Source organism: Herpailurus yagouaroundi, unplaced genomic scaffold (assembly GCF_014898765.1).
Source record: "Herpailurus yagouaroundi ecotype Mexico unplaced genomic scaffold, PumYag 142, whole genome shotgun sequence".
Lineage (NCBI taxonomy): Eukaryota > Metazoa > Chordata > Mammalia > Carnivora > Felidae > Herpailurus > Herpailurus yagouaroundi.
Window position 1 is genome coordinate 41423859 of NW_024412397.1, and position 21950 is coordinate 41445808.

The 21950-nt window shown below is 40.5% G+C and overlaps 1 protein-coding gene across 1 annotated transcript in view; it reads left to right on the plus strand.

Moving 5' to 3' along the window:
* Positions 1-517: 517 nt before the first annotated feature.
* The window catches only part of B4GALT6 (beta-1,4-galactosyltransferase 6), a 68238-nt gene continuing 46805 nt past the window's right edge, over positions 518-21950 (plus strand). The window contains exon 1 of the mRNA XM_040479156.1: positions 518-632. Coding sequence (XP_040335090.1) covers positions 518-632 — 115 coding nt within the window. The remainder of the gene's footprint in view (positions 633-21950) is intronic.

A 21950-nucleotide genomic window follows, 5' to 3' on the forward strand; every position in this document is an offset into this window, starting at 1 on the left:
CGAGACGCCGCGGCCCGGACGAGGCGGCGGCGCAGGCCTGCCGAGCGCAGGCGGGCAGCCTCCGGAGCGCGGGGGCTTCGCGTCCCGCACCCCGGCGAACGCGGGTAGCCCGGGCGTGCTGCATTTTGCTGTCCCTCTCCGCAGGGGCGCCGCGGCGTGCAGCCCGCGCTTCTCCCCACCTGCAGCCCCTCCTCTCGCCGCTGTCGGGGGGGGATAAAGCGCACGTCCTTGCCCTTCCTCGGCCTCTTCAGGTCCTGCTGTCCCCGGGCCCCCCCCCCCCCCGGCCCCCCCCCCCCCCCGCTCCTCCCCTCCCCCGACTCTCCGGCCTCCCATTCATTCCGTGCGCTGCCTCCCTCCCCTTTCCTCTTTCCCGCCCCGGCCCTCCCCCAGAGCCTCCCCACGCGGACCCCGTTGCAGTCTCGCTATTCTTAGCCCATTCGTGGAAGTTTAGGGCCTGGATGGTGCCCCCAAGTCCGGCCTGAGAACGCAGCCCGAGCTGCTGGCCGGGAACAGGAAGATGTCTGTGCTCAAGCGGATGATGCGGGTCTCCAATCGCTCCCTCCTTGCCTTCATCTTCTTCTTCTCCCTCTCCTCGTCCTGCCTCTACTTCGTCTATGTGGCTCCAGGCATCGGTAAGCACCGAGACACACCCTCACTTCTCTCGGTCACGCCGAAGGAAACGCAGGATGTTCACTTATGGGATTTGGAAGGCGTGCGAACAGGGGCCCGGCAGAAAGCGTTTTATTTGAAATGTGATTTCAGGAGTGTCAGATAAACTGTTTGGGGGGCATGGCTTTGGTACGTGAGTGAGTTTCGTTTGTGCACGTTTGAATAACTTGAAGACTGCATTAAACGGACACAGCAAAATTAGGTGTGGTGACCCCGGATGCCCTGGTTGCTTTCTTGAGTATTCCTGACAGCGTTATTCACTTAATATCGGGTCCTTTAAGCTTACACTCACTGCTTAATCGTAGTTTTATTCACACACTCTCAGATATAATAGCTGATTGTAAAAATATGATGGAGAAACCAACACCAGCGAGTGTGATTGAGTTCAAGAATGTATGTTTTCAAATGTTCTAGGTCACTTTTTTAGAATGGGGTCAGTGAACATTTGTGCCACACACTTCAGGAATTTTTAGGCAATGAGTTTTCTTATGAAAACAATGCTCCATTATTTAGTCTGCTTTTCAAGGGTAGGTAGATTCGGCTACCTGTTAGGATGACTTCTGAGATAAAATAACGATTAAAACAACAATTTTGTGGGATAGTTTGTAGTTTAACTTTATCCTACTTATCATTTTTTGGGCCTTTGGCCTAAATACCCTTCTTAATAATCTACTTGAATTGGCTTATTATATATTCTAATTACTCAGCCCCCTTTGGTTGAAAAGGTGCCAATGTGGCATTCTAGTGACTAAAACCTAGGAACCTCATATGGGATTAAAACACATCGTGTCTCCCAAACTTTTTCTGGGTTTTTCCTGGTTATTATGTAGTTAATGTTAAATATTTATGGTATGTATTTAATGTTAGTGTATTTAGTGTGAAATATGAGTTTAATGTTAACTTAGTATTAATGTGGATCTCCTATTATTTCTTTTTAGACACTGGTAGGCTTTTGAGCCAGTGCCATTTCTCCCTGGTTCAGGCAAAAATGAATGGCCTCTTATACAGTGAAAACAACTGCAAAATTTTGAGATGGAATGGTTATCAGGATATTGTCCTGTGCAATAGTAGATTATATTAATGACTTTCAGGGGAGAGGGAAGAAGCAAACCTTATTGAGACGGTTTTATTTCCTAAAACAGAATCACTGTATGATTTTTTTCTTGATTAAATTTTTGGATTCAAGTAAGATGTTTAAATGATGTTAAATGATGCTTGAGAAGACATAAATTGTTGAAACCTTGATGTATCCCAAAATAGAAGTTTAGGTTAAAGTTTGAAGAGGTGTGAATATTTTAAAATATTATTTTCCTTTAATGCAGTTTTTTTCCTTAGGCTGAATAAAATCCCCTGGAAACCTGTAGAAGAAATGACAGCGATAGCTCGGTGGATTTGAGAGTAGTTAACCAAAATATTTGGTGGCTGTTCTTAAAATCTTCTGCCATTTTGGAAGTCTTATAAATTAACTCTTAACGGGGCGCCTGATGGCTCAGTAGGTGAAGTGTAGCTGAATCTTGATTTCAGCTCAGGTCATGATCTCACAGTTTGTAGGATCGAGCCCTGTGTCAAGCTCTGCACTGACAGCACAGAGCCTGCTTGGGATTCTCTCTCTCCCTCTCTGTCTGCTCCTCCCCCGTGCATGCATGCTCTCAAAATAAATTTAAAAAATAATAAATTAACTCTTCATTCTATAGCAATTTTTACTTTGTCATGTAGCTCTCTTTTTTTTTTTTTTAATTTTTTTTTTCAACGTTTTTTATTTATTTTTGGGACAGAGAGAGACAGAGCATGAACGGGGGAGGGGCAGAGAGAGAGGGAGACACAGAATCGGAAACAGGCTCCAGGCTCCGAGCCATCAGCCCAGAGCCTGACACAGGGCTCGAACTCACGGACCGAGAGATCGTGACCTGGCTGAAGTCGGACGCTTAACCAACTGCGCCACCCAGGCGCCCCCATGTAGCTCTCTCTTTAAAGGTTGGAAAACTTTGGGTGATGTTATTTTATCAGATATTTAACTTTGAGAGGTTTTGTAGAAAAAAGTTTTTTTGCACTTAGGCAACAGTTTTGTTTCTTGGTATTTTGAGTAACTTGTTGAACTTAGGTTACTCAAAAAGCTAACCAAAGGAAATAAATTCCAGCTGTTGCTTCTTAGTCATCCCTTTTTCTTGGTGCACTGAATCTGTAGATTCTTAGAATTCAGTTGATGTGATATACTAATAGATTTTTCTCACTTATATACTTAATGTTTGCCATAACATGATATGTCATAAAAAATTTGGCAATTTTCATACAGACAATTAGGCTGACACAGTTTAAACTACTGTTCTTGTGGGTCTTATAATTTATAACTTAAAAAAGTTGATTAAAGCCAGTTAAGAATGAAAATCAAAACTTACAAAGTACTATCAATTTATTATATCGTCTATTTCCCAAAGCAAGTATTATTTAGCAGGAAAAAAAAAGTCTTATTTTTCTTTTAAGTGTTGGGAAGCAGTTTTCCAAAATTCACATTTTTGCCTGAAAGCTCAAATTTTACCATTGGCAACAAATACTGTCAGTTTTTTGTTTTTTTTTTTGAAGTGTCCGGCTCACTTTGTTCATTTTTGGGAAAATGTAGGTCAAACACAGGAATCTAACCATAGTTTGTCAGTTCTCTAAAATAAAAATGATAGTTTATGTAAAATGTGGCTAGTTCAGCTCACAATGCAGCAGTCAGTGCGCAAGTTGATTTTTAAGATAACCATGGTACTTTGGTATGCTGCAGAGATGCTTATGAACACTTCCCATTTCATGACGCGTTTCTTATTAATGAGATGTACCCCAAACTAATTAGGTTCTTATAACTAACTAATTTGCATGAGGTGTACAGAGAATCTTCTTGAAATAATTCATATTTAATTATTTTTAAGGTTTTTAAATTCATTTTGAGAGACAGAAAAAGAGGGGACAAGAGGACCAGAGGGAGAGGGAGGGAAAATCCCAAGCAGGCTCTGCACTGTCAGTGGGGAGCTGGATGCGGGACTTGAACCCACAAACTGTGAGATCATGACCTGAGCCGAAATCAACAGTTGGACGCTCACGTAACTGACTGAGCCACCCAGATGCCCCGAAATAATTAATCTCTTAGCCTGAATTACATCTTGGGGCAAAATTTTCATGTGACTAAAATATATGTTGTGTAAGAGGGTGCTTTTTGTTGATCTTAAATAAATGTTTCAAATCTCTTCTGTTAAAAAGTCCATATTATTCCTATCCACACCAACCTGTTGAGTAGACATTAATTATATTTTCCAGCCTTTTATGTCCAGAGACCTATTTTTGTCATGCGCCTTCCCCAGGCAATCGGTCTGCCATTTTTAGTTCCTCTTCCTCAGTCTTCTTTACCTGTGTTTCTCCCTCCCTGCCTCTCTTCCCTCTGTGTAGTACCACACAGTTGTAGACAGCCTGATCTGTTTTGTTTCCAGTGTTTTCTGGTGTTCAACAATTTTTTTGGCTAATGGGTGTTAAGCTACAATGAGTTCCATCAAACTCTAAGCTCATTATTCTTGAGAATATTTTGAAACATTTTCCTTGAAATTTCTAATTCATGCTGGAAATACAGGGATAGTCTTTATATCATGAACTTTAGTACCAAGGGAAATTGGTCTGCAGACTCCCCCCCCCCCCCCGCCCCGCCCCCAGGAAGTCCACAGACCGCTTCCCCTAGCCCACCTGGTAGAGTCAGGAGCCATTAATTATTTCTCATTCTCTTTCTGCTGTTGTGCAGGATTGCAAAAAGATGAGTGCAGTTTCCCCCCAAGGTCTTGACCTGGCTGGATTGCCAGTGAAATTCCATTTAGCATGAAACAGTTTCCATTGTGACTTCCAACACAACATACTTCTATTTTCCTGCTATAGTATCAAAGGAGAAAATGAGCTGACTTCCAAGTTCATTCAGCAAACACAAGTGGAGTATCTCACATAGGCTGGACATTGTTTGAGGCACAGAAGATAGATGACTAAGACACAGTTACTTCCCTCATGCTACAATGGGATGAACGTCAGGAAAGAGCTATAGCCAGTCCTTGGAAAGCATGCCTTGTGGAGTGTGGGCTAGTTAAGGATTTCCAGAAGGTGCTGGTGGTTGGAGCAGGCCATTGAGAGTTTTCCGGACTAAGCAATGGGACAGCATGGGCAAAGGTACTTAAAAACAGAAGTATTTCCACCTGGCTACCACTTAGGATGTGGAGTGGCAGGTCAGCCAGTATTTTGGTGTCGAGGACCCAAAAATTCCTGGCAGAGAGAAGCTGGACTTGACTTGCACAGGTTTATTGAAGCTGTCTATGATTAAGAAAAAGAGTTGATGTGCCTATAATTAATGGGGTAGTATGGCGGAGAAGATTGCATAACTCCTTTGGGAATGGGGTTTCACTGTCTATTTGACTCACCAGAGCTTCTGACCTTTCCTAGACATGCTGACAGGCTGTTTTATTCTTTGAGTAGAGGTGGAATCTGGTTGGGGCACTTTGGTCTGAATTCCTATGGGCCCTTTAAGGAATTACCCGGCAAGTGCTTTGTTAGTTCGGGCCTCTGGGCTGTTTGAGCTCTGCTACTTCTGGTGTAGCTGATGGGTGGTCAGAGTGTGGGGGTCTGTGTGCAGGGGTATGCATTATGGGAGACGGTGGCTTAGTTAGGTCGTTGCTGAGAGCCCCCTGACATTTTTTTTCTAAATTTTTATAGATTACTTTCACAGTTTTTTTTTTCCATATGAAATCGTCTCAGTTGTTTCTTACAATGGTATCCATTTTCAAAGCTTTTATACATTTATCCTGTAGTTGTATTTATACTGATTTTTCTTGAATGTTTAACATTGATGCCCATTTAATTTTTTTTTTTTTCCTTGCCTGAGTTCCTCTTGGCTAGCTCAGAAGGTGGCAAGTTGCCCTGCAGCTTTCTTATCATAGCCCTTTAGCCTCCTGGCCCTGGCTGTGTGAGCCTGGTTGTGTTCTTTTTGAGCTGTTGAAGTTTGCTTTGTGTGTCAAAGGTCCACTGGTGTTTTCCTTACCAAGTTCTCTGACCTACATGGCTCCTTTTAGGGTTTCTTTTGATTTGGGTCTTGGTGTCAGTGGTTTCTTTCCTCCGGGCCTTTCTTTTCTGGTCACTCATCCCAGGCTCAAATTTTTGTCCTGGGAGTAGCAGGAAACATCAGAAGTTTTGAAAAGGGGAATGATGCAATCCTTTGTTTTAGAGCATTTCTTTTAGCATGGAGCATGATTGATAAAGGGCAGAACCAGTGACAGAGAGACCAGGTAAGAAGTTATTTCAGTAGCTCAGAAAGTAGAATATTAGAACCTGATCAAGGTCATAGTTGGATCCAGACAGAGTTGAGAGGATGTGAGTAGTGTCATTGAAGGAAAGAGAGAGGCTTTAGGAGGATGCTGGTATTCCAGCTTAGACAGCTAGGTGGCTGGTAGGAGGTATAGACAGGCATGTGCTTTGAGGGAGCTATTTTGGTTTTAGAGAGAGTGAGTTAGGATATCCCAACTCTTTAGAGAGAGTGTGGGATATCCAGGAAGAACATGTCAGTAGGTAGGAAGATGCAAATAAGAACTTAGAGCCTAGGAGAGACATCTAACAAGAGAGAGATCTGGCTGTCTTCAGCATATACATAAGTGGTACTTACCTATTTCTCCCCCAACACACCTGAGTGATAAAACTAACTCCTGCAAGTAGAAGTAACTCATCATGTCAGTTACTGGTAAACATGGGGTGCTAAGGATTAAATCAAAATATGGAGGAGGCCTAAGTGTAGTTTGAAAAGTTTCCCAAAAGGCTCTGTTACCCTATTCATTCCCCAGTCTCACATAGGCAGTCAGTGTGGTTGACATCATGGGAAGTTTGGATGGCCACTCAAGGAGAGCTTGTGGAAGCTGAAGAGAAGATAGCCATGGATGAAATCTAACAACTTAGGGCAAGTGGAGAAATAGGAACAGGAAAATGAAGGGAGAGAGAGATCATATGAATGAAGTGAGGCCTTTGTGAGTGAGTCAATGAATGAATGAAAAATGATGATAGCAAGACAAGTGTTGCAATGGGTTAATGCTTAGAAAAATTCCCGATTTGGTAAGTAGGAGGTAAGTAGAGAACGGATTATAACATGTGATCTAGGAAGACTTCATACTGCAAATGTTTGTCTCTACAGGACACTGTGGTTCAGCATTGAACAGGATCCACAGGTCCTTGTCTTCATAGACCATATAACCAGTGAGAAATCCTCACAACTGAAGAATAACTATTCTAGAGTAGAGTGAAATGCCATTTGTTGTGGATGCACCGGTTGTGGGGTGGCACTAAACTAATTTAGGCATTATGGAGAAGACAAAGATGAAGCTGCGGCCAGAAGCTTAAATTAGGTACTTAAACGATTGGCTTGGGGGAAAAATATTTCATGCTAGATTGGAATATTTGAAAGCTAAGAGGTGATGGGGAAATGGAAGGTTAAAAAAAAAAAAAGTTAGGGGCTAAAGCATAGAGTACAGAGAGGAGTGTGGGCTGGAGCCAGAGAGATACACATGGGTCCAGTCGGAGTGATCCTTGTAAACTGGGTATGAGAACTTGGACGTTAGCCTGAGGACAATGTCAAACCATTGAGCTTAAATTTTAAGTAGGAGAGTGACGCAATCAGATTTGCATTTCAGAAATATTTAGGCAGTACCACTATGAATGGATTAAAGGGAGCAAGATTGGAATTAGAGCAGGTAGAGTGGGATAAAGCATATAGGTACATTAGTTTTGGAGATGGGAGAAGAGAGGACATAAAGATGTTTGCTGTAGCAAAAAATTAGAGGAATATGGAGAAGGAGGTTGAGGGAGTTCATACTAGATTAGGTAGGTGTTTGAGTTATCTGTTTAGAGTGAGGGGCTCAGTTTATTTGATCAAATCTAAGTATAGAGTGAACTGTTTCCTAAACTAAGTTAAGAGATTTGGTTTCTGCCTTGGCACATGCTAGAGGCTTACTAAAGAATTGTTGAGTGGCTGAATGTTTCTAATTCAGTCCCTTCTGTTGGTAGGGCGGCTCCTTTGTTCTCTTACCAGCTGACTAATCAATACCATTGGGATGTTGGATGTTAGACACCTTGGGAGTTTATGGAGGGTTGGGCTGGGAATTAGGAACAGTAGAGAAAATTGGATTGGTCAGCATATTAGTTATCTATAACTTTGTGAATTACCCCAAAATGTAGGAGCTTAAAAGAACACATATGTATTATCTCATAGTTGCTATGGGCCAGGAATGTGGACATGGTGTGGCTGCATGCCTGTAGTTCAAGTTCTCTCATGAGGCTACAGAGTATTGAGGGTTGATCAGGGTTGTGGGTGAAGGCTCCACGGGGGAGCCTTCCAAGTTCACCCATGTAGGTTTGGGCAGGATTCAGTTCTTTGAGGGCTGTTGGAGTGAGGGCCTCAGTTCTCTGCAGGTTGTTAGTTGGAGGCTTCCCTCACTTCTTGCCACATGGGCCTCTCTACAGGGCAGCTCACAACCTCATCACTTTTGCTGTGTTTTCTCAGAAAAGAGCCCTTCAGTTTGGTCTACAATCAAGGGAATAGGAGGCATTCTTAGAGACTGCCTACCACAGTCAGATTGCCATCCTTGAACAGCATACGTAACTCCACTATGTTGTTTCAGTATATGTGAATCTAAATCCTAGGGGCCTGTGGGAATTAGGTTTTTTTTTTTTAATTTTTAAATATTTATTGTTGAAAGAGAGACACAGAGACAGAGAGTGTGAGTGGGGGAGGGGCAGAGAGCGAGAGAGACAGAATCTGAAGCAGGCTCCAGGCTCTGAGCTGTCAGCACAGAGCCCAATGTGGGGCTCTAACCCACAAACCACAAGATCATGACCTGAGCCGGAGTCGGACACAAGCAACTGAGCCACCCAGGCACCCCGAAATTAGGTATTTTTGAAGAGAAAATTTATTCATTGAAATCTGACAATGCTAAATACCATTCTTCATGTTATTCTTTCATGAATACATTTGAGGTCTGTTAATGTGGCAGAACGAGGTAAGTGATGTATTTATTCTGCAGTAGTGTTTACCATTACTGCCTTTTAATGTTTATTGAAGGTAAAAGTAGCCACGTCTGTGGATACTTTTAAAAGGGAAACTCCTAATCTAGGTTGTAGTCTCTGTGTGGCAGGTATTCCAAATACCAGTTGGAATTTAGCTGGGAACAGGATGGATTTTTCTCTTGAGGCAGTGTTATTATATACAGTGGGTAGTTTCCTAGCCCATCGTGTGGCCAGCCTGTTTATCAGAGGATATACTACAAGGCTTATCAGGACACTTGTCTTTGTAGGCCTTAGGCTCTCTGGTGGTCAGAGCTATGGCTGCCTGTTTCCCCACTGGAGCCTCTAGGTTTGCTCCTCTGTTCAAGGGCCGGGGCCATGGGAACCTTGGACCCAGAGGCCTTGGTGTCTCTGGAGCCAAATCTTTGTGCAAAGAAAGAAGTTACAGGAGAAAGATCCCAAATGTAGCCCACTGCTTCACTGTTGGAGCTTCATAGAGTTGTCCTTGCCACACCCCCGGCCCCATGCTAATGGAATAGTCTTGTAAAGAAAGAGAAGGCAAGACTGGCTCCCAAAGATTGTCACCTGTCCGAAGTCTCACACGTTGTTGTTGGAAGAGCTGAAGTAGTTTTCTGGCAGAGTTGAAATGTACAGCTTGGGGTATCTGACTCTTCACTGTGCGTGAGTTGAAGGACCTGATCATTGTTGCCCTGGAAGATGGTTTGGGGGAAATATGAGCTCTGTCTTCTTCAGCTTAAAGGGAGACCACATAGAAGAGAGACGAAACTTTTTTGGATAGCGTCAGATAGCCATAAAGGTAGTTTAGTTACAAAGAGGCAGATTAAAAAATTTTTTTTAATGTTTATTTTTGAGGCACAGAGCATGAGTGGGGGAGAGAGGACACAGAGTCTGAAGCAGGCTCCAGGCTCTGAGCCATCAGCACGAGCCCAATGCAGGGCTCGAACGCATGAACCGTGAGATCATGACCTGAGCCGAAGTCAGACACTTAACCGACTCGGCCACCCAGGTGCCCCATGAAGCAGATTTTAAGAAACCACAGCATTCTGAGTTGTCAGTAAACAATGAAATAAGTGCTTCATAAGCATGTTTTTAATCCGGGGGTAGATGACCACCTGTTAAGGCTGGAGAAGGTGCTTTACTTGGGAGACTGGTCAGACTTCTAATAGCCTCTTACACTCACTTATGCTATGCTAACCTCCACAGCACCCTTGCTCACCCAGCCTAGGGGCAGACCTGTTCCTCCTCCTGTCCCCCCACCCCCACATTGCCTTTTATGACTTCCTTTCCCTTTCAAGCCTGCGTTTCATGTTTGTCTTAAGTAAGTGTGGGGGTGGATGGGGAGACTGCAGGGAGACAGTGGAAAGAGGTACATTGCAGTGATTTTTCTAGAGCTTGGATTTCCTAGGTCACTTTTGGGAATTCCCAAGAGCATTGATTTGCGCACTATTCTCCTGGTCAATTTTCCTGGCTGCTTTAGACCGAGCTGGCTGTTGTTACCACTGCCTCAGACTGCAGTTTACCAGTTTAATCAGAACAGCCTGTCCCTGTCATCTGTCATCTTTTTTCCCCTTTTCCCTCTGTATCTGTTTTTCTTTTCTTTTCTTTTCTTTTCTTTTCTTTTCTTTTCTTTTCTTTTCTTTTCTTTTCTTTCTTTTCTTTTTTCTTTTCTTTTCTTTTCTTTTTTTCTTTTCTTTTCTTTTCTTTTCTCTCCTCTCCTCTCCTCTCCTCTCCTCTCCTCTCCTCTCCTCTCCTCTTCTCTTTCCTCTTTTTAATTCCTGGAGGACACAGTGATTTAATATTTAAAAGACTATTTTTTTCCATTTCTGCCTTTTGTCAGAATAGTAGCAAAGAGAGTACTATACAGGTAATATTGTGATTTATGGTGAAGATCAGGCTGATTCAAGGTTGAAAGTAGGTTTTCCGAGGATACCTACACCACCATTAACACGCCTTTGCAAAATTAAGACTTTACTCCAGTTAGTACTGGACATTTTTATCTCATGTCTTGGATTCACTGGGCAATTTCAGGTAACACCCCAATTTTCTTTTTCTCTAGTATATAAATCCTGTAGTGAGCCAACTTGATTTGTTATGTTTCATCAGCATACTTGTTTTTAGTCATATCAAAACTTGGCAAAGTTTAGTTTAAAGCCACAGCAAAAACCCTCAGTTAAAATAGGAAAGATAGCTTAAAGGGTGTTCGTCAGCAGTTATATTTTTGGCTGCGTGGCGTGGCGAAATGTTTAGGAAAACATACTTAGTAATTTTAAATCTGAAATTTGTAATTAACTTGTTTTTTTCTCCAGAGGCATAATAAATATGGCTTTTTGCTTGCATCTGTGTTTTCATGATTAATTACTCGAGTGTGTGAAAGTCTCTGGTTTGACCAAATCATCGTATGATACCATTATACTGGGAGGTAAACTTAGATTCTTCCATGTCTGAATGAGCTGTGCATGAATTAGAAAGCTGTGTAAAGAGGATTTATTTAATATAATTAAACTGATGTAAAAGGACGTTCTAATTTTTTGCTTGTTACAAATGTTATTTTTAAAGAGTTACTACAAGCAGTGGTTTTCAAACATGAATGTGCTTAAGGTGGTTTGCATAAACAAACTTATTTCCTACGTTTTATCACCTGAGATTCTGATTCTGATTCTGGTTCATTTTTAATACACATCTTAGGTAATTCTGGACCCTGGGAACTTTATTTCTGACAAATACCCCAACTGGTGGGTGAAAAAAAGTTAAGTGCTTGACCGGTTTACCTCTCTAAATTAATCATCTTACATCATTTGATCTTTCATAGAAGAAATCTTACTTTTTAAAAACTAGATTAACTTGTTTATAGCATCATGTTTTACTGGAGCAGAGATGGCTGTCATGGTGAAGAATTTTTTTCCTCCAGAATAGAAATGGACAGAATGGACAAATACATCCTTTAAGACAACCAGGATCATGTGTTTCTTTGTGAGTCTGCACTGACTATGTGACTGAGTTATAGGTTGATCTGAAATTTGTTAGTGTTTTTAATTATTAGAAAGATACATTGTAATTTACTTAATCAGATCAGTAAAAGGGATTAAAGCAGATAACCTTGCATGTTAGCCAATGATTTAAAAACATTTTATATAGCATTTTTCTAGAAAAGTCTCTTTGTAATATTGTTACACTTAAGTAGGTATATGAAACTTGGTGCTATAATCTCGATTGAAATATTGGGTCTTGTTTTATTTTTAAATATTTGAGGTTTGCTAGTGTTAATGTGACCTTATTGAAACCATGTTATATATATTGTTTTCCTGATAATTATGTTAATACCTCAGAAATTATGATTTATGCAATTTCTAGTTTGACTCAGAGGAAGAGAAATTGGACTTTATTTTTATTTGAATCAAGAGACCTAAGGGAGAGAATTATAAGGTGCCTTGTTTATTGATTTGAAAATATGCTCTAGCTTTGGAAATCTTTGAAATTCATTTCCCACAGTGTCTCCTCTTCTGCTTGTTACAGAATCATTTTCCTTTCATAAATAAGTTGAAATTTCAAAAGGTATTTTAATTGTGAAAACACAAGGAAATTGGGGATAATTATAAAACAAATAGTTCAAATACTTTTCACCTTTTTTCCTCATGAGAGAATTAAAAAAAAAATTACTTATTTTGAGCAAGAGAGTGCGTGAGCAGAAGAGGGGCAGTGAGAGGGAGAGAGAGAATCTCAAGCACGCTCCGTGCCGTCAGTGCGGAGCCGTAAGATCACGACTGGAACTGAAATCAAAAGTTGGACACCTAACCAACTGAGTCACCTGGGCGCCCCACATGATAGAATTCTTCAGTAAAGATTCATTTCACATTCACCTTATGTGTTCTGAAATCATTAATTTTCAAAAATTTAATAATGTTGCCTGGCTGTTTATTTATTGATTGATCTTTTAGTCTGTAATTTCATTAGATAAGTTTCCTTACCGATTAGGTTAAAAAATCTATTTAATTGGCTACATTCTTTCTTCCCTGATTCCCTCATTTCCTCCTAATTTTCCTTTCCTACAATGTGGTGCATAATGCTTAACTTTTGTTTGTGCTTTAAAGAAATGTGTGTCTATTTTAAGTGAACAACAGTCAACTAAGAAATGTCAGTGCAGATTGATATCTTGTGTTAGTGTTTTCATATTGCTAGGTTCAGAGTCTATTTTTAGAATTATCAGCTGAGTTTAAACGAGGCTTCACTGATGATCTGCAAAAGTACTTCTGATGTTTTAGGTAGTTTTTGCTGCTTTAGGATTTTGGTTTTTACAAAGGAACCTCCCTGACCCCTTAATTTCTGGTACTGCTTGGCAAATGGTAAGCGTTCAGTAAATATGTGTTGAACAAACACATGTCTCCACCCTGAACATCTTTAAGACTGTTGGAAAAGTCCAATTTTATTTAAAAATATTTAATTTTGATCAGTATTCAAACAGAAATAATCTCCAGAAATAACTTAAGACTGCTAAATTGCAGAGTGGAAGTGGTAAAAGCACCAGTTGTAAAGAATTTCTTGTTAATTTTTAGTGTCTGCATCAGCAAAGCTGTAGCTGTTGGCTAAGATCTGAAATAGATCTGTACCTTGTCTAACCACCGAATTCATTATTCCTTGATAAAATGGGATTCTGAATGCAGAAGAAGTCTTTCATTCTCTTTATTCGTTAGTCAGCCCATGACTCACTTGAAAGATGGGGAGGAAGTTATTGTAGGTTGGTAATTATTTGCACTACAAATTTCCTTGAGCCCATACCTGGCTTTGAATTATCATCACCATGGTGAGGTACTCTGCTTAAATAGTACCTTGACATAAAGTGAATTGTTTGTCTCACAGCCTGGCACAGCCTAGAAATTTGTTACTTTTTTGTTTTTAACCCAGGCAGTACTTTGGTCCTAGACAAAGTATGAACAATATTTCACATATTATCTGGCCTAATTCTGGGGTTTACAACATTATTAACAGAGATAATATGTTTAGCTTTACCATCTTGGATGAGTAATTTCTGGGAATTTGTTGAATAAGGGCTAGATGTGGGAAGAAGAAAACCTTTAAGCATCTGAAATAGATACTTAGAAGATTATTGTGAGTTCTTAGAAATTCAGAGCTATCTGATTCAGATATCTGTACTAATATCAAGGGGTGTAATATAAGCAGTATTTTTCTTTTTTCCACATTGTGTTCTGTAGATAATATGGGAAACTATAAGTGCCCCTTCTGATTTCCTCCTCTTCTTCCTTGCACTAGTTGGAATCTGGTTGATCCCTTCTCACTCCCCTCAGAACTTCTTACATTGAAGATTTTTCTTTTTTTTTCTTTTTTGTCCCTCCCTCTGCTCTATGACTTTCAACCATTGCTTCTAACACTTTGCTGCCCCTCAGAGTCCTTCAGACCTGTCCTTGAATCCCAGTTTTTAATACCTACCTATGTAGCTTCTGAGTTTGTTTTCGGATCTTACGATGGGGAAAATTGTACCCACGCCATGTGGTAGTGTATTAGTTTCCTATGGCCGTTATACACATTACCACACACTGAGTGGCTTGAAGCAACAGAAATTTATTATCTCACAGTCCTGAGGACCAAAAGTCTGAAATCAAGTGTTGTCAGGGCTGTGCTCCCTCTGGAGGCTCTCGAGGAGAATCCTTCCTTCCTTCTTCCAGCCTCAGGTGCCTCTTGGCATTCTTTGTCTTCCTAGGCTTGTGGCCACATCACTCCAGTCTCTGCTTCCATCTTTACATTTCTTTCTTCTGTGTGTGTGTGTGTGTGTGTGTGTGTGTGTGTGTGTGTGTGTGTAAATGATCCCTTGCCCTTTTCTTGTCTGTGCATTTGTCATTGGATTTTATGCCCACCCGGATAATCCAGGATGATCTCCTCATCTCAGGATCCTTAATTACATCTGCAAAGACTCCTTTTCCAAATAAGATAACATTTTCACCGCTTCTGGGAATTAGGATGTGCATATTATCTTTTGGGGGGTCTCCATTCAACCTGATACAGGCAGTTTAAGAATTAAATATAATCATGGGCGCCTGGGTGGCTCAGTTGATTAGGTGTCCGACTTTGGCTCAGGTCATGATCTTGCGGTTCATGGGTTCGAACCCTGCGTTGGGCTCTGTGCTGGCAGTTTGGAGCCTGGAGCCTGCTTTGGATTCAGTCTCTTTCTCTCTCTCTCTCTCTCTGCCCCTCCCGCACTCATGCTGTGTGTCTCTTTCATGAATAAACATTAAAAAAACTAAAAAAAGAATTAAATATAATTATATGTATATATATTTACATATATTTGTATACAGCAGGTAGGTTGACCAATGTAGGTACTCAATAAATGTTCATTCACTTCTCTTCTCTTTAGAAGCCTGTGCCCCCAACATTCTGCATCCTGGGATGATTTTGGCAGTTAGTACAGGCGTACCTCATTTTATTATGCTTCACTTTATTGTGCTTTGCAGATAATGCATTTTTTACAAATTGAATGTTTGTGGCAATCTTGCGTCGGGAAAGTCGGTTGACACCATTTTTCCAACAGCATCTGCTCACTTCATGTCTTTGTGTCACATTTGGTAATTGTCACTATATTTCAGACGTTTTCATTATTATTATATCTGTTATGGTGATTTGTGTTCTTTGATGTTACTATTGTAATTGTTTTGGGTGTCATGAACCCAAACTTAAGACAGCAAACTTAATAATCAATGTGCGTGTTCTGACACTTTGCTGACTGACCCTTCCCTGTCAGTCTCCCTCTCCTTGGGCCTCCTTATATTTCCTGAGACACAACAATATTGAAATTAGGCTAATTAATAATCCTACAGTGGCTTCTAGGTGCTCAAGTGAAAGGAAGAGTTGCACGTCTCACTTTAAATCAAAAGCTAGAAATGAATAAGCTTAGTGAGGAAGGGATGTTGAAAGCCAAGACAGGTGGAAAGCTCTCTTGCACCAAACAGCCAAGATGTGAATGCAGAGGAAAGGTTTTTTTATTTTATTTTATTTTTTTATTTTTTAATGTTTTATTTATTTATTTTTTGAGAGAGACAGAGAGTACGAGCAGGGAAGGGGCAGAGAGAGAAGGAGACACAGAATCCAAAGTAGGCTGCATGCTCAGCACAGAGCCCAACGTGGGACTTGAGCTCATGAACCGTGAGATCATGACCTGAGCCGAAGTCGGACACTTAACTGACTGAGCCACCGAGGCACCCCATAAAGTTTGTTTATTTTTGAAAGAGAGCATGTGTGTGCATGCGAGGACAAGTAGGGAGAGGCAAAGAGAGGAGACACAGAATCCTAAGCAGGCTCCATGCTGTCAGCACAGAGCCCAACGTGGGGCTTGAACTCATGAACTGCGAGATCATGACCTGAGCTGAAATCAATGAGTTGGATGCTTTACTGACTAAGCCACCCAGGTGCCCCCAGAAGAATGGTTCTTGAAGGAAATTAAAAGCGCTACTCTGGTGAACACATGAATGATAAGAAGGTGACCCAATCTTATTGCTGAAATGGAAAAAGTTTTAGTGGTCTGGATAGAAGATCAGACCAGCCACAACATTCCCTGAAGCCAGAGCCTGATCCAGAGCAAGGCCCTAACTTTCTTCAATTCTGGGAAGGCTGAGAGAGGTGAGGAAGCTGCAGAAGAAAAGTCTGAAGCTAGCAGAGGTTGGTTCATGAGGTTTAAGGAAAGAAGCTGTCTGTATAACATGGCAGTGCAACGAGAAGCAGCAAGTGCTGGTGTAGAAGCCATAGCAACTTATCTAGAAGGTCTAACTAATTAGTGAAGGTGGTTCCACTAAACAGCAGATACCCAGTATAGACAAAACAGCTTTCTATTGGAAGAAGACACCATCTAGGACTTTTATAGCTAGAGAAGAGAAGTCAATGCCTGATTTCGAAGCTTCAAAGGACAGGCAGACTTTTGTTAGGTAGGGGCTAATGTAGCAGGTGACTTTAAATTGAAACCATCTCTCATTTGCCATTCCCAAAATTCTAGGACCCTGAAGAATGATGCTAAGTCTACCCTGCCTGTGCTCTAGAAATGGAACAACAAAACCTAGATGAGAGCACATTTGTTTACAGCATGGTTTACTACTGAATATTTAAAGTCCACTGTTGAGACCTACTCAGAAAAAAAGGTTTCTTACAAAATATTTCTGCTCATTGACAAGGTACCTTTACTCAAGAGCTCTGATGGAGATATACAATGAAGTTAGTATTTTCATGCCTGCTGACACAGCATCCATTCGGTAGCCCATGGGTCAAGGAGCCATTTTGACTTTCAAGTATTATTTAAGAAATACATTTCATAAAGCTTTACCTGCCATACATAGTGATTCCTCTGATGGATCTGGGCAAGGTAAATTGAAAACCTGGAAAAGATTCATCGTTCTAAATGCTATTAAGAACATTTATGGAGGGGAAGAGGTCCAAATATCAGCATTACCAGGAGTTTGGAAGAAAGTGATTCTAACCCTCATGGATGACTTTGAGGGGTTCAGGACTTCAGTGGAGGAAGTCACTGCAGATGTGGTGGAAATAGCAAGAGAACTAGAGTTACAAGTGTAGTCTGATCATGTGACTGATTTGCTGCAATCTCATGATAAAACTCGAGCGGGTGAGGAGTTGCTTTTTATGGATGAACAAAGAAAGTGGTTTCTTGAGATGGAATCTGCTGGTGAAGATGCCGTGAAGATTTCTGAAATGACAACAGAGGATTTAGAATATTACATAAGCTTAGTTCATTAAGCAGTGGCAGGGTCTGAGAGGATTGACTCCAGTTTTGCAGTTCTACTATGGATAAAATGCTAGCAAACAGCATTACATTCTCCAGAGAAATCATTCGTGGAGGGAAGAATCATTTGATGTGGCAAACTTGGTTGTTGTTTTATTTTCAGAAATTGCCACAGCCATCCCAGCCTTCAGCACCACCACCCCGATCAGTCAGCAGCCATCAACTTTGAGGCAAGACCCTCCATCAGCGAAAAGGTTATTATTTGCTGAAAGCTCAGATGATGATTAACATTTTTTAGCAATGAAGTATTTTTTAGTTAAGGTATTACTTTGCTTTTTGGGGCACCTGGGTGGCTCAGTCGGTTGAGCATCCGACTTCAGCTCAGGTCATGATCTCGTGCTACATGGGTTCGAGCCCCACTTCGGGCTCTGAGCCTGGAGCCTGCTTCGGATTCTGTGTCTCCCTCTCTCTCTCTGCCCCTCCCCTGCTCGTGCTCTGTCTCAAAAATAAATATTAAAAAAAAAAGGTATATACATTACTTTTTAAGACATAAAGCTGTTGCACACTTAGAGTACAGTGCAAATGTAGCTTTTGGACACACTGGGAAGTGACAACGTTTGACTTGATTTATTATAGTAAAATAAATAAATAAATAAATAAATAAATTAATTAATTAATTAAAAAAATCCATTGTGGTGGTCTGCAGCAGACCACTGCAGCAGTGTCTCTGAGATATGCCTGCATCAGTTCAGAACCTTCCAGCTCCACCTCCTATCCCACTGACATCTCTCTTGGTGGCCATCAGGCAGTCTGGTCCTTGTCTTCCGTCCTCCCATGTGCCAAGTCCCCATAGCTGTGACCTGTTGTTCTCCCTTGCACCTCCCCAGTCCACAGTCTTCCTAACCTTATACTTCTGGCACTTTCTCACCATTGTTAACATTACTTCTCATCTTCACAATGACCTCAAGTCCGCTCCCCTTTTTTCTTCTGTGTTTTTTTTTCCCCCACACCATCCATCCACGTGGACCTTTACAAATTATTTTCCATTGCTTCCAAACTCTACTTAAGTTGGGTTGTTTATTCCTGGATATGCTCAACACCTGTGTACCCCACAGCCTCTACGTACACTGTCCCATCAGTGGAAATGTGCTTTCCTGTCCTTTCTCTTCTTTTTGTGCCTTAAATTTAAATGTACTTTTTCTTCCCTCTACTTAGGCCACAGTCATGCTCAGGTTTCTCCTATTCTAAAAAACAAAACCCACTTTCCCTTGACTTTGCTCTCACAATTTTCTCTGAAAATTGTTTTCACTTTGCCACTACCCACTTTACTCTTTCCTGTTTGCCTTTTGTTTCCATTGCTTCCCAGAAACTCTTCTCTTAAAAGATTGACAGTGATCTCCTAATAGCATTTTTAAGAGGCTAAATAGTATGGTGGTAAAGAACTAAACTGCTGGGATTTGAATTCTGCCTCCACCACCACCTGATAACTGTGTGACCTTGAACAAATTACTTAACCATGTCTCATTTTTTTTTTTTTTTTTTTTTTTTTTTTTTTACTCTGTAAAATGGGAATGATATTAGTACCTGTCTTGTATGGTTGCTTGTAAGGATTAATTCGGTTAGTGTATGTGAAGCTTTTCTAAGGATGCCTGGTAAAGAGTATGTACTGAATATTAGTGTTTTACTTTTTTAAGCTGTTATTTTTTTTTTTTAAGTTTCTTTATTTATTTTGATGGGGGGAGAGGCAGAGAGTGAGAGAGAGAGAATTCCATGTAGGCTCCATGTGGACAGATGCAGGGTGCAATCTCACGAACTGTGAGATCATGACCTGAGCTGAAATCAAGAGCGGGATGCCTAACTGACTGAGCCACCCAGGCACCCCAAGCTATTCTTTTTATTTTTTCTTCTTAGCCTTCCTGGCATTTGATATAGTTGACCATTTCCTCTTTCTCCTGCACTGTGTTCAAGCTCAGACTAATTCATCTTGGGATCTTTTATCTATGTGACTCTATTTGCGGTCTCTCTCCATGCATCTGAATTTATCTCTTCTCTGGATCATTTTTCTTACAGTAATTCACTGCCATATTTCCCACTCTTACTATTTATTTTTATTTTTTTTAACGTTTATTTATTTTTGAGACAGAGACAGAGCATGAACGGGGGAGGGTCAGAGAGAGGGAGACACAGAATCTGAAACAGGTTCCAGGCTCTGAGCCGTCAGCACAGAGCCCAACGCGGGGCTGGAACTCACGGGCTGTGAAATCATGACCTGAGCTGAAGTCCGCCGCTTAACCGACTGAGCCACCCAGGTGCCCCAATTCCCACTCTTAAATACATGTCACCCCAAGTTGTATTTCTTGCACCTCTTTCTTAGCTCCAGTGCTACACTTAAAATGTACCTAACTCACATAATCTCCTTCACTGGGTTACTTTCTGTTAAAGGATCTGTGCTAGCATGTCGCAAGGTAGGGGATATTGTGTTTGAGGCCTTTGAAGCTCGGGAAACGTTTCCAGATCAGTGCAGACTGGCACATACTCCTTGTCTTTTTTCACTGAATACTGAATACTTTTTTCACTGAACAAAGCTGGATGTGGAAAGAGATGGGGAGACACAGTACATTCCTTAGTTTTCTGATGTTGAGAATGAGGCAAGTTCATAAATTTCTTGCCTTGCAAGCCCAGGGTGAGATGTCTGGAAGTTGTAATCTGTTGATTTTTGAAGTTTTTTTGTTTTTGTTAAGTTATAGGTACCCCCTCCCCACCCCAAAAGCAGAACAATGTAAATAAATTTGTCTCATAAAGCAGAGGCAAATAGCAAATTAACTAGAGAACAGGGCATGATTTTAATTAAGCAGTGGTAGTTTTTAGTGTATTTCTGAGTTGTCTCAAGACCAAAGGGCAAAGCTGAGAAAGATTTTCCTATTTGTTTTCTGAAATGCAGTTTCTTACCCTTGGAATAGAAATTTTAGAAGAGGATTTTGTCGAATTTGTTAGTTTGCCAGTAAGATATTCCATTTTATATTTGTGATAATTAGCAGTCATATGGTTATTTGAGTGTGGTTAATAATGTAGGGTGTTTGGAAATCAGGTAGTTGGAACCATTCTCATGCTGGTTTAGTGTGCCTTGCAATACTTTGACACCTTGCATTCTTCCCATTAATGACAACTCTAAACAAAACAGCTCCATTCCCTAATGGATTTTGATCTTTGGGGATTAAACCCACGAGGACCATTAACCTAAGGAATGTAACTCAATTAGCTGTAAATGATTTAAGACAAACTAATAGATTTTCCATTTGGAGGGCTTGGTGTCTTGCTTTCCTGAATTTTTTTCTCTATCCATCTAATGAGTAGTAAATGCATTCTTTCAGTAAATGGTTCACCTTTGTCACAGTTGCCGGCAGGCATTTTTTTTTAATTTTTTTTTTATTTTTTAATGTTCCTTAGCAGTTTTGTTACCTGATGTTTTGAAGTTTTTAGGATCATTTGACTTTGATGTTTCTTTTCTATACCAGATGTTTTCCTTGCTGCTTGAATCTGACTTGGCTTCAAGATGTTAGACAATTTTCTGTATATAAGTTGGTGTGTTAAAAGTAAAAGCAATGCAGTTAAAAAAAAAATCCATTTCTAGGACACATGTTAGTGCATCTACATTCTTACTAGCATATCCTTGCTTAGGCTCAGTACTGTTTCCTGGAGACTAAGACTTTGACAGGGGCCTCAGTCCTGCTGCTTCATGACAGGTCTTTTCCCCAGTTTGGTATGGAACAAGTGTTACAAGGTATTTACATCACGGACAATAAATTTCCTATGTAAGTTCAAGTTTAAATGATCCAGGGTGTTGAAAACCAGTTGGCATTAGTTTTCTATTTGATGGTTTTTCCCTGTATCAATTCAGTTGAAGTTTTGTTTTCCTACATTTGTTTTGGTTGGCTATTCTTTTGTTTTCATTTTGCACTTTGTTTTCTTTTCTTCTTTCTTTTAAAGTCCACTGAAGGGCAAAAATGTAATAAAAACTTGTGTTTGTAAACCCACGGGTGTAATAAATTCAAGCCTAAATGAGTTATATATATATATATATATAATTATAGGACTGCTTTCTAGAGAGGATGTAGACATGCTCTTAAAATGATTGAGGTAAAACTTATGTGAAGCTTGGATTTCTGTTTCTGTCTCTGTTACAGATTGAAGGTAAGAGGAGAGTGTTATTTTACTGTGTTCTCTACTAGTTTTATTTACTTTGCTCCTTTGTATTTCGAGCAAATTAACATTTACATAAAAAATGGGAAAGGAGGTAGTAAACATTACATTTTGCTCATCTCTTTGTATCATCTCAAGGAAGTAGAATAAGACCCAGAAAATTAGTTGGCCTTTAAGATTTTTTCACTTGGCATTCATTTTTTGAGAGTGTCACTACAGTGTTCAGGGTCAGATTATTTTAAAATCCTAGGAGTCATTAGGTGAACCTTGCAGTTTTTTG